This window comes from Platichthys flesus, chromosome 23 (assembly GCF_949316205.1).
Source record: "Platichthys flesus chromosome 23, fPlaFle2.1, whole genome shotgun sequence".
Classification (NCBI taxonomy): domain Eukaryota; kingdom Metazoa; phylum Chordata; class Actinopteri; order Pleuronectiformes; family Pleuronectidae; genus Platichthys; species Platichthys flesus.
In genome coordinates, this window is record NC_084967.1 from 10885711 (window position 1) to 10899175 (window position 13465).

Genomic DNA, 13465 nt, shown 5'->3' on the forward strand with positions numbered 1-13465 from the left:
TTGCAGAGCACCCGCTCTATCCCCTAGGCCACGTTTCAGATTTATACTGCGACTAAATATACTAATGGGAATAGACAAAATATTCTAGAGTAACGTATTCATTTCCCCCCATGACACTTAAAGTATCATAAACACTTGAAACAATTCCAACAACAATCTATTTATTATTTATTAACTGTACTTTTCTGTTGTTTAGCTCTTAAATGCTAATGACAAGAACAAAAACACACATTTGCAGGTATGCAATGTTTATTTAATGGTAAATTCAGCGACACAGAATCAATGTAAACCACATTTAGCCAAGACTGACAATACAGTTTTATCCAGGCTATTAAATCCCCTCAAAACAGCACTCAATTATTCTATTGTTTCTGTCTGGATCGAAAACATCACTGATGCATGAGGAGGTGGGTCTTTGTGCTGTGGTTTGAGGACATTCAAAGTGAATTTTCGTCACAGGAACAAAACACAGTAGCTGCAGTGCAAGTTGAACCCAGCTCAACTTGTGCACACTGACACTTCAGCTGTAGGGAATTCGATTTCTTCCTTTACTTGTCTTGTCTGTGTAGTTTTGTGTTGGCCTGAATAGAATCACAGCATTGTCATTAAGCTTCAGCTAACACTGCTCTTTAAAAACCACTAAATATCTGTCTGTGTTTTGTCTTTGATATAACAGCTCACGTGTCCAGCTGTGTGTGAACATGTAACTGCAACACGTGTCTACAGGTTCCTGTTCGGCTTCAGAGATGAGGTTTGTCAATCAACCTCCACTGTTTCCTGTGCACACACTTTCACATCTTCATTTAAGAGCATTGGTTACTATAGTAACTCTGTAAGGTTCACTTTAACTTATCTTATTCCGATTTTTTTGTTAATGTGCAAAAATTCTGAAAAAGAATGATGCTCAAGTTTCTTTTCAGCGGTTGCTGCTCCTCTGTTCTGGAAAGTTTATCAACCAGAAAATATTTCAAACACTCATTTAATGTCAAAATGTAAGTTCCCACTTTGAGATACAACAAAGCTGCAGAAGATGTTCTTTGAATTACAGAAAGACAAGAGCTAATCTTTGCCAGAAGAGTTTTTCCTTTATTTTGTCATTAGATTCTTTAGGTAGCATTGTTCTCCAATGACCACGAGTGTCAGGGTAAACGTTCTTAACCACTTCCTATATTTAACATTAAATTGTCTCCCTCCATGTCGATAATCACTGACAGTGTTTCTGCAGCTTTGTTGTATTTCAAAGTGGTACTTTGCGGTCTGCATGCTGACTGAACAACAACTGAACAGTAATGTCTACGCTGATCCCACATGTGGACACTTAGTCTTCAGCTGTTTTGAATGGGACCTGAATTCATGTTCTCAACTTGTGCAAACCAATGAAAAATCATGTGTATGTATCAGCTCCTTTAGCTAGTACTGTTCACCAGTGACGCTGTAATGTAATGAAATTGGTGAACAATAATAAATGTTCATTACAGGGTCAATATAGAGACGAGCTGAATACATTTGCTTTTCATACTTTAATCACTAAAGTCTATCTACAAAATCTCTCTGGTCCTTATTACAGATCGAAGGTAATGCAGCCCAGGATCACCGGAGGAGGACAAGGAGGAGGATCAGTCAAAGACGTCTCCGACCCGGGACGTAATAAGCCGAGACTCCCCATGATGCAACGTGAAGAAGGATTTCGGATGCAGTCCTTTCTCCTCCAGTGCCGCTCTGAGACGAACCGGCGGCTCCAAGTAGTACTGCACCGAGGAGACGTGAGTATTAAACAGTGTTAGTGGGTTTACAGTGGTGTCCAATCATGATTATATTGAAATTTTAACTTTGTTGTGGGAGGTTGATTGGTCATTTCTCCCTTAATAATGGATGCTGCAGAGACTCTGAATGAGTGCTGCTTCTAAGAGGTTCATTATAGAGTCAACATACACTTTTAGAATTACGATTCCTCTGAAAACACTATCCAGTGGTCTAGGAGTTGGGAACAGAGTAGTACATCAGTAATTTACATGTGGTTGACCATGAACTGCTGTTCAACAACATTGAAAAGAGTTGGTGAGGTCACTTCAGATAAGTAATGATCTCAGCAACAAGTCAAACACCAAACTTTCTGGACGACAATATAAATGAACCAAAACAGTTAAACAACAAGCTTTAAGCCATATAAGAACCATGTCTCTGTGACCTTGATTAGGAAGACATGACCAGTCAGAGTCCCACGAAATGTAAATAACATGTCATGTGACCAAATCAGCATGAAAACGTGAGTGTAACGTTACCTCATAGGTGAGTACAAAAGTTCCCCAGTGAATGGCCACAGAGTGTTTTGCCTGCAGGTCCTGGTGAATCTGAACAGCCTCCTCTGGATCTATGTGCTGCCCCTTCATCACGTCCCTGGAAATCAATGAATAACTTGTGTTTTACAGTCAATGTCCAATTTATTAGGCGCCCTCTATAATGTTCAGGTTTGAGTTAAAGGTGGTGTTAGTGCAGTACACCAGATTCACACAGTGGCCATTTTCCTCTGACATCCCACTCAGAGTGGGAAGCTCATATGCTGTGATCCAGGTTAAAAAATATGTATATCAACAAACAATCTTATTAATTGTTTTATTTCACAGTTTCCTTACGGATCAGCAACTAATCTCTCCAGATTGTTTAATTCCCTGTGTTTTTAACTAATAAACCTGGACCACAGCATCTGAGTTTCCCGCCCTGAGCTTGACATCACAGGAGAATGGGCTCCATGTGAATACGGCCTATTGCATTAGATTCTACAGGTGTACCTAATAAAATGGACATTGTTTTAAAAATATCTGCGCTACCTGGGCATGTACGCTCCGATGGGGATGGCAGCAAGGTCGAATGGTCCGAAGCGTCGTCCAATCTCCTGGAAGGAGGGGCAGTAGCCAGTGTCCCCAGCAAAGAAGAATCGATGTTCCGGACCCAAAATAGACCAGCTGCCCCATAACGTCTGAGAGGAACAGGAAATACACGTTGTTCTGTTAGGTACTTTATTTAAACCGACTCATGGAAGAAATACCTGGGTTTAGTTGTCACTGATTCTGCTCAGCTAACTAAACACCATTATGTACAGTTACAGCCTAATCAGTAATGACCTTGTTATCATCCAGAGCCGAGCGTTTGCTCCAGTGCTGAGACGGCGTGCAGACGAAGGTCACGTCGTCGTGACCCGGGACGCAGTTCTCGTCCCACCAGTCCAGCTCGATCACGTTCTCACAGCCCATCTTCATCAGCCAGTCCATGAGACCCATGGGCACGAACCTGCAACACGGGAGTAAGAAATAAGAAATGAACTGAAGAGAGTGAGAAACCGTCACACTGATGGATCGCTCGTACCAGCGTAGCTCCCCCCCGAAGCGTGTGTTGAGGCTGGCCACAGATCCAACATCCAGGTGGTCATAATGAGAGTGGCTGATGACCACAGCATCGATCCTGGGCAGCTGAGGACAACAGGGAACAGGGTCAAATAAACACTGGGCCCTGACACACTGATTCAAATGAGATGTCTTCCAAATAATCTTAAATGTCCTGGATGTTTTTATTGTAGTTTAGCCCCTTTCATGAATCTATGTATGATTTAACTTGTCTGTTACATTATTTGGCCAATTGCTGTGCTGAGTTGTCAGAAAAAGCTCCTGGAAACGCATTTCTTGAAGCCTGTGTTTTTTCTTAGTGTTAGTGTCTTAGTGTTTCTTAGAAAAAGTTGCGAACCTGTTCCACAGTGCATGGAGGCCCTCGGTACCTTTTGGGCCCCACAAACTGGATAGGCGAGGCCCTCTGGCTGAAGATGGGGTCGGTCAGGATGTTCAGTCCGTCCATCTCGACCAGGACCGTGGCGTGACCCAGCCAGGTGACTCTCAGACCTGGACCGGAGTCGGAGAGGTCCGGGTTCTGGACAAAGTACGGCTCCATCACTGGGAGCTCGCTGTCAAGAGCCTGGAGGAGAGAAGGTAGAAACCACAAAGAGAGATCACATCAGGGAGGCTGGAATAAAACAAGCCTGTTCTTATCATGAGGATTAGATACTTTCAGTCTTTTGACCTCCAACATAATTTTAAAAAGTCCACCTGATCTTAGTGACTGTTTTCAGTGTATTTGACTCTTGAAACCAATTGCTTGAGGTCTTCAGCATCTGAAGGACACGAGAACTGGCTCTCTGAAGTGTTTACATGTAGTTCACAAGGCTCCACCCTCTTTTTCTAGTTTCCTCACAATAACAAAAACGCTGTTCTCTGTGCAGTTGAGGGTTAAACCGGCTTCTGTTGCGGTGTGAAAGCAGCCTGTGAAGCCTGTTAAACCCCGACTGAGCTCAGCCAGGTTTCCGCTGTGCGTTGACAACGTTTCTCCACAGAAGAGAGAACATTCAGCTTCTGATACTAATCACTGCTAGAGTAATACAAGTTCACTCTCTGTCAAGCTTTAACAAATGAGATGCACAACTTTGACATTGAAGAGTTTGGTGCAAATACAAATAATAGGCCCCATCTTGTGACTTTGAGTAGACTGTTGGGCCTTGGCAGAGGTATACACACTGTGGAGTTATATTAACATTAATACTTCCTATTTTTAGACTGAGGACCATGAAACCTTCAATTATGAAACAAAGCCAAAAAAACTGTAGTTATGGGTAAACTGTATAATATGGACCCACCTCTTTATTAGTTGGTACTCTGCTGTGATCTTTATCCCACAACATGAACCTGAGCAGCAACGGCCAGGAAGGGAAGCGCCATGTGGACCAGGGGTTCGTCCAGCGGCCATGTTTGTCTTGACACGACTTTGTCACTTCCTCCTGCAATCAAAGTAAACAAAGGCCTTTGGTCACTTTGTCCGATTAGAGATAAAATGATGATATTCAATTTATAATAGAACAGGGGAGAGGTTTGAGGTGAATTGAGCTGAAGGAGGAAGAACAGCTGTGCGTGTGTTTCAGGTAGAGAAGAAGATTTTAGGAAACAGGATGATGATGGTTTGTGGTTTTACCTCCAGCCGATAGTCGAGGCGGAAGCTCTTGCGGGAGGATCGGGAGGAGCTGCTCTTCCTCTGGGTCGGAGGACCCACATCTTCACCCTCAGCACCTCTTAGCAATTCCCTCTCCTGGAGTAGAGGCGCGCACACACGCGCACACACACACACGAGAGATGAGGGAGTGAAATCACAACTTGGAAAGTGGAACCATTAACCACACTAGCAGCCATCATGAATATGACGTCATCATGTTGAGCTCTAAAGTCTGGGGGCTGAGACGTCTCATACAAACACATCAACAGAACGCATTGAATGCAAAAGCCATAACACAACCACACAGGAAGTGAGCGAAAACATGTCTAAATATTGAGTATCTCAATTGCAAATGTGTGAGATTTATGGCTGTGTATTTTTCAGTTCCTGTTAATAGTGTTTTGCTGTGTGTGTGTGTGTGTGTGAATGGGGTTGGGTGGAGGAGTGAAGGTGATGTGGTGGATGCCTGACCTCCATATAATCCATATACAATTGATGTAATCCCTCTACAGTATAATGTATCACTAAAATCAACACATACTGTGTGAATGTTGTATCAATGATGTCTCTGCATTTAAGTGTATGGGTAAACCCTAGTTTCTAATCTCATTTCAAATCCTGTCTGTGTGAATGGGGTTGTCTGAGGCCATGAACCAATGCACTGTGTATTGCCAGGGGACACAGCTTGGTTCCGTCTCACTTTGGGCTGATGAGTAGGATTTCTTACCTCCACTGGGTCGGCTCTCTCCTCCAGCGCTGCTTTGGATGAAGGTGACGGCTTCTCCATGGGCAAACCAGCACGGCTAGCACCAACACGCCTGCTGAGGACGCACGGTGTTACACAGTCACACCGATGAACGTTGAACTGCCGACAGTTGAACCATAATAATAGTTTGCATATGAGATAGAAGGAAAGTTATCAGACACACAGCAGGGTTAAACGTCACTGTATTCAAATCAGAGTCCAATCAGAGGTTAAACTGAACTTCACACAGAACATAAGCAGTTCCTTTCCTCTCGTGAAGCTGTGGTAAGTAACCCTGACTTCTGATCAGGGTTACTTACACAAACAACTGTTTTGCCTCTTGCGTAACAATGATCAGGAAGCAGCCAGAAAAAAGGAATGAAGCCGTCCACAAAGTCAACATGTATAATGAAACCAAATTGATAAGGACAGTGTGAGTTTGATCAATCTGTAACTTCCCTGTGCCACACAGAGCCGCTTCAGCTGTTGCACCAGGACGGTAAAGATGGGACAACAATCCTCTTGGACAGCAGCCACCTCAGAAACACTGGTGAAACATTAAACTGAGCCCGGAGCTGAATGTGTGACTAACGGGAAGGATCGCTTGTTTACAAGTTTGAGAAAGTGGGAGTGAATCTGACCTTTCAGTGGCAGGGAGTCGGAGAAGAGGGATCCGCTTGTGCCAGACTCCCAAACCAGAGTTGGCACTCGCACACTTTCCTGAGGCAACACATCTGATCGCCGCCCTTTCCTTATCCTGCATAGATCCACAGCGATCACAGGGCAGCACACACCCCTCGTGAACCACACACTGAGATCAAACCAGAAGACTCACTTCAGCAAGAGAAGGTTGCGATGGTGCCTCCGGATCTGAAATACCTGGCAGCCTGCTGTAAACACCAGGGCATCAACACAGTAATGCAGCGTAAGCCGTCTGTGGGGGAACTCCACACGTCCCAGCTGATGATGCTCTCAGCCTCATGAATGGACTTGAGCTGAATCCTACACAACAATGGAGCTCTGTGGACCAAGTCCCAGACAAAGAGCTGCATGTGTGGCCAGTCAGCGAGCCTGATGTGCTCCGACAACACCCAACACCATGCTCATCTATGGAGCTAAATTCTAAATGTTTAAATTAGGAGCCGAGTGAAGGACGATCAGTCACAGGTAATCATATGTGCACGGCCCTAACAATACCATTCGCCTCAATAGAAATATCATAAAGAGTTTTAAAACAGTCTACACTCAGGTGTTGAAATCAACCACTAAACTTAATTGCTGGGTGATAAAACAATAATAACTTTCATGGATAGCAATTTATAAAAGTTGGAAAATATATAGCTGTTTCTCTGTGTAAGGATTGTGAGGAGGTTACTAGCTTTAATGTTCCACCTCCGGTTTTTCCTCAAATTTGATCTTTGTCTGGTGTTTTTCATCAGGAGCAAACTTAAGTCTTTAAACTTTAAATAAATCAAAATAGGACATTTTCTTGATGGTTTTCATTCGACTGATATGACATTTTTTAGCTCAACAATAACATTGCTTTTAACATGATGGTATCACACACACACACAAGTCTGTACATGATGTAGTCAACATGATGGTATCACACACACACACACCCGATGTAGTCCCAGTGACACTAGCAAGAAATACAGAGTTTCAACCGCACGACCTGCCCCTGAACTTCCCCGTGACATCCACACAGACTCGAACCATGACTACAGATAATCTCCAGACTCGTGCTGTTCCCTGAACTCCTCACCGCATCACAACAGGGACCCACTGACTCCTGCAGCCTCACAAACAGGTGGAGTGTGTCACTGAGGGAAACGGCAGTAACACGCAGGAGGTGGGAACCCACGTCACATCCACTCACCTGGACACTCGAACGCAACAGATCAGCAGCGCTTGTGTTCACGACCCCGCACCGACGCGCAGTCTGAGCACGAGCTGGGCGACACACGCGGAGGTTTGATCGCGGGTCACATCCCCGTCACGCAGATGCTCAGCGGGAGTCGAGCGATGGGTTGAACTGTTCACTGACAGCGGCAGGAGGACGCGTTCTGTACCGAGAAGGAGGCTGAGAGGGAGGACTCCTGCTGCAGGAGGACCAGCTCGCTGACGTCACGGCACTAAATCCCTCTCGTCACGTGACCACCCCCCCAAACCCCACCCCACCCCACACACACATAAACTCCCTTTATAAATAGAACAAATAAATCGTCACGACGCAGGGAAGAAGAGCGTTTTATGCATGTAAACGGTTGTTTGTTCAAATTAAAGAATATATAAAGAAATAATTAGTATCTTGTGATTTATGACCGAAAACCTCATGTTGTAAATATCTTCGAGGATTTGTTCAAATGTTCTAAATGCTAAAAAAGACGACACAAAAAGTAGAAGCTGAAGTCATTTCAGTAAGATTTATATTAAAATAACATCAATAAAATAAGAAAGTAATACTGTATAAAATGTGCAGCGCTACCATGAAGGGAGCGAGGCTGTGGTTTGCCAAAATCATTAAAGATTAATCATTTATTTTCAACTGTGTATATTTGTATCTGATTTGAAAATGCTAATCTTTCATTTTTATCTTATGGGTTATCTCATGTGGTTGCTTTCTGGTCATAAAGATCCTGCATGAAGAGCAGGATGAGGGAAGATGAGGAGGAGAGGGGGAGAGTCTTGATCTCTGAAACCGATGAACTAGACTTTGTTCTACAGGATCAAGCTGGAGTTGTGGGTGTGTGTTGGAATCCAGCTCTCCTAAATGAAGAAGACTATGAAAGAAACCTTCATCTAAATGAAGAAGGCTCGTATGAGGACACAGCAGATGAGTCTTCTCTGTCATCATAATAGCCTTCTCCTAAATGGAGAACCTTGCAACACCACCACGACCCATTAGAACATGAAATACACAACCAGTGAATCTACTCAGCCAGAGTTGTCATATTCTCACAGGGGAGTTGACTTACTCCTTGGACTGTCACAGATCTGACAGAAGAGAATAAACACACAACACGTTGTTCGACAATGAAGACGTTTAGTTCGTTTTCCAGATTTGCCTCAACACTCATTTGTAATGTTGACAACGGACCGTCTGTTAATTACACACAAATAAACAACACTCGTATTAAAGACAGTACGAAAAACTAACGATATTGTTTTCTGATGAGCGTTTGTGTTGTTTTGATTCTCAGATGACTGAAGCTCATTGTCGAGCACATCTTTTAAAACTACGTCTTCTGACTTTAAGTAGCAGCAACAGGAAAATACATGGATCTTTACACGTTCACGTGATGTTAACACGGACATATTATAATAACTCGTGATGGGGTTTTGTTGGATGTTTATTTCAACAAGACCTTCAGTGTATCACCGCGCTTTGGGAAAATGACGAATCTGCAACCGCCAGACGAACATCTGTAATAAACACAACAACAAACCACCAGTTGCCATGATCCCCAGTTAAACTGTAGCACCGGAAACCAGCTAAAGTGAGCCAAGGAGCTGAGAGAAACATGTCGTGCAGCTGTACCTGTTGCTGCTGATGAACAACACCTGCAGGCAGCAGGACGGAAGCAGACGGACTCTGCTCAGTCTCTCGCAGTGTTTACGAAACCTACTCGACTGTAGCACACGCAGCGAGCCGCACAGCAGCGTTTCCATCCCGCAGCGTCGGATTCAAACATGTTCACTGCGAAACTTCCCAGAAAGTAAAGCCACAGGCCCCGACGTCATCAGTGTGGGACAGCGACGGATTCCGTTTCGTCGCTCGAGATTGTTTACCCCATAGATATGGTTTACCCCCATAGTTTACCCCTCTCTGCCTCTGTTTCCTGCAGCGCCCCCTCGCGGTGCAAGAGTTTACACTCCGGGGGGAAACTTTAACTTTAGTGAAATGTGAGAGATGAGGAATCAGACACTGTCCTGTACTGGCAACAAAAAAACAACTATTAGATGTGAACCATTGTACACTTAGAAAAGTTTTTTAAACAAGTACAGGACAGTGTGCAGTTTTCTTCTTCTCTGGCTTGTTATGATCAATCTCAATCTTTGTATTTAGTTTTCACCAGACGTGTATAATAAGTGTTCTTGCTCAGTTTGAACATGTCCTTATACCAATGCAAAAATACAGAATGCACTCATTGCTTTCATCTGCAGTGAAAGGTGTTTAGTATGTCGTATTCTCTGGACTGTAATCAGATGGAAAAAAAAATCTGTTTAATTCTAGTCTATTTCATCCTGATTATCTGCTGCTATAAAAAGTGAGCTTCCTTAGTGATGGATCGTTAATATTTGATCTGATGTTATCTATAACCGTGAATGCCTCAAAAGAAATGTATGGTTGTACATTTTCCATCAATTCACAACCCTTAACTCCACTGGTTAAAGCCAACTCTGGACATTTCAACATATTGGTTCATAGTCCTAAACTCTCTTTACTAACATGCATTATTGTATTAACTTAAATAACTTCACCTACACACTCCAGTATTTAAGAATAGAAATAGTAACTGCAGCAGCTGATGTGTTATGAATCCCCAAAAACCTCCTTTCCTACTGATCTGGTTACACAGTACAGGGTGGTGTGGACTGTAAGGATACTTGGGTGGATCCTACCAAGTAACCCTAGACAGGATACGGGCTGAGAAGCAGAACAGATTGAACCATTTGACCAATGATGTCTTTAACCTGTTAAGCTGGTATAGAACAGCATGAAAACACCTGATTTAACTGATATTACAATGTGAACAAAGATGTACCATGACAGTACATTGGTGTGAATGAGCCTCAGCCAGCATAGAGCAACAGAAGAAACGTACACAGGCCATACTGTAAACATATTTACTTTACATAGAAAAGGACAGATTCAGTAAAAAAACACACCACTATTCACATTGAATACCAAAGCCTTGTTTCAAAACAGAAGATTTTTGGTAAATAATCATAAACAAATCAGAAAATGTCAAAACAATGCATAATTTCTTTAAAATGACAGAAGAAACCACGAGCCCTCTTCACGTTTTTCCATTTATGTCAGTGCTCCTTGTGGTCTCCGTCCTCCTCCAGCTTCCTGATCTCCGCCTTCAGCTGGTTGATGTTTTCTCTGCTGGCTTTTAGTTTGTCCTTCAGCTCGTTGATCTCCTGACTGGTGCGTTTCTTCGCCGTCTCCATCTTCTCCTTGGTCTTCTGCTCCAGCTCACTGACTGCAGACACAAGCGGGCAAACACAGATAAGCAAGATGGTCGTGTCCATGTTGTCCTTCAGTAAAGAGGCACATACTAGATTTCATTTGGATCAAAGCTGGAGTAAATGTGGAAAATTGTGTTTCTATGTTCAGTGTGTGTGTGTGTGTGTACATACACTCTGTCTCGTGCTTGTATGCTCCCAGCGTCAGTTGTCTTGATGTGGTCAGGAGCTGCTGCATCATGGCTGTAGGATCCTGGAAGATCTGTGGGGGAATAAAACATCAGGTATAAATCTTTCAAAGATTTATTATTAATCAGTCATTTGCTTTAAGGGGAGAGTAAATAATTGTATATTTTCAGTGTAAACAACATCACAATCAGTACATGACAGTGACTGTTGTCATAGATAAGCTGCAGCGTGAAAGCAGTCCTACCATTTCATCATAAAACTCAGAGACAACAGTCTTCTTGGGCATGGCACTGGAGTCTGACTGGAACAGCTTCAATAGATGGTAAAGAGTCACCTAACAAACACACAAACAAATAAACATCAAAAAGAATACATTCAGGGAAGAAAAATCCAATGACATTATATTTACTAAATACCGATTCTTGCCATAAGCTGTGTTTTTAGTGTGTTAACGTATAATTCAAGGAACAAACCAGCTAATCGTGGCTCGACATAATATTAGGTAGAGTCCTTCCCTTTTTTTTAGCTGCCAGACATTAAAAAAGTATGAAGATCAGGACGCAGCCTTTATTTGTGGTGTTATATGAGTTGGTTCTTACAGCTCTCTCATTGGGGTCGATGAAGAAGATCTTGATGATGATCTCAAACTCTCCCCAGCCCGTCTCTGTGATCTCATACGGAGGCTTCGTCACCACTGGAAGGAAGAAGAAAAACCGAAAATTATACAGAGAGCTATTCAAAGCGGGTCACAGGTGAAAGCCACAACATATCTGCCAATCTACGAATATCTCCATTCATGGTCCCTGCTCAGACTCACCTCTCAATGGGTTTGTATAGCTCTCATGCAGCTTGAACTGGATCTTCTTCACGTACGCCGACATATCCTGGAATAAACAATGTGATGTCACTACAGAAACATGAAGACCTCAACACCATCCAAAGGAAAGATCTCTTCGATAATATACAATTCCCTGCTGAACCATCCTCTGAACCCTCATCAAGAGGTTCGGCTTCATTGTCTTGAGATAGAGTTATAAATATGTGCAGAGGATGTATAATCGAACCCAGATTTCAGTTTGTTGATGCTGGTTCAAGTCTCACCTCGTTCCTGTAGGGCTTCACGTACACAGACCACTGGTGCGTGTGTCCGTCCTCCTCCCGCTTCTTCCCGAAGTAGCGGGCTACGTTCCCGAACACGATGGGTTTCACGATCGTCACTCCCTGCGGAACACAAGCAGTTCAACAGTCACGCACTGTGCGTCAATTCAAGTGTTTTAAAGTGGCCACACGGTGAATTCACGTTTCCTCCAAGGCTCCAGTTCCCCGTTACCTTCACTCTCCCCCCGGAATCTGGACCAAATTCACTCATCTTTTTGAACATAGTACAGAGGAGAGAACTGAATCCTGGAGATCACTCTAGAGAGTTCTTCTGGACCAACAGCGCGACTCCGCTTTCAATAGTTCTGCCATTTAAACACCACAATCCAAAAGCTCCATTCGAAGACAGTCCAACAAGCGCCGGAAGTCAGAGGAGTAACCAGTAAGTGTTCCGATAGGGATATGGCTCTCTAAGGTTCCGGAGTATGACACCGAACAATTATAAATGTGTATGTTTTTTATTAAACAAAATAATTTGGAACATTTTCTGGTTTAGTCTAAAAATGGGTTTAAATATTCTTGTTATGGGAACAAGTTCTCTTCAATTTGACAAAAACAAGCGCCGGAAGTCACAAGAGTAACGCGTTTATGTGTCCGATAGGAGTGTAGCACAGACGCTTAGGTTCCGGCAAACTACACCCATGTTTTCCGAATTATGTGCCAAGTATATATTATTTGCTGGTTTATTCAAATATCAAAATTATCCTAATGGAAACAGGTTCTGTGCAAACAAGCTTCACGAATTCAAATGTGTAATATGAAGTTTTAATTTAGATGATTTTGACGCAGCCAATTTGATATCACATCAATTATTTTTTTTATGATTGTTTCATTCAGTCGCCATGTAACTGTAGTTTCAAAGCAGCGAGGTATTGATTGAGTATATTTAGTCGAAGTAGATTATGATAATTAGTAAAACCTTGTCACAAGATAAACATTAAAACCTAAGTTTCTCTTAATATTAAATCTAAATTAAACGGTTTCTAGAAAACGAGATGTCAGAAATTCTTGTTTCATAGTCAAATAAATTATATAAGAATCGTCAATATTGACCTGCTTAACATAGCTCAATCTTTACTGTCCACAATCTAGACAAATTAAATAACTGCAGAAAGAAAATCAACCAAAAACAAATCGCTTTAAAACTTT

General features: G+C 42.7%; 2 protein-coding genes across 7 annotated transcripts; both read right to left on the reverse strand.

The window, feature by feature from the left end:
* Positions 1–231: 231 nt before the first annotated feature.
* napepld (N-acyl phosphatidylethanolamine phospholipase D) lies at positions 232–9530 on the reverse strand. Of its 6 annotated transcripts, none has more exons than XM_062382623.1 (10): positions 9315–9530; positions 5756–5846; positions 5011–5124; positions 4679–4819; positions 3739–3963; positions 3364–3467; positions 3123–3288; positions 2829–2977; positions 2283–2397; positions 232–1748 (listed from the first exon to the last, which is right to left on the reverse strand). In XM_062382623.1, exons 1-10 carry the CDS (start codon positions 9443–9445, stop codon positions 1617–1619), a joined length of 1368 nt encoding a protein of 455 aa, XP_062238607.1. In that variant the 5' UTR covers positions 9446–9530; the 3' UTR covers positions 232–1616. The 6 variants fall into 6 exon arrangements, with proteins under 6 accessions (XP_062238607.1, XP_062238605.1, XP_062238610.1 ...); XM_062382621.1 differs by having other exon boundaries at positions 5756–5849; positions 9315–9529; XM_062382626.1 differs by having other exon boundaries at positions 5756–5893; positions 9315–9449.
* Positions 9531–10608: 1078 nt separating this feature from the next.
* yeats4 (YEATS domain containing 4) lies at positions 10609–12718 on the reverse strand. Its single transcript, XM_062383135.1, has 7 exons — positions 12489–12718; positions 12260–12379; positions 11976–12042; positions 11758–11852; positions 11403–11492; positions 11144–11231; positions 10609–10986 (listed from the first exon to the last, which is right to left on the reverse strand). The coding sequence occupies exons 1-7, from the start codon at positions 12537–12539 to the stop codon at positions 10817–10819; spliced, it is 681 nt and encodes a 226-aa protein (XP_062239119.1). The 5' UTR covers positions 12540–12718; the 3' UTR covers positions 10609–10816.
* Between the last annotated feature and the right edge of the window lie 747 nt (positions 12719–13465).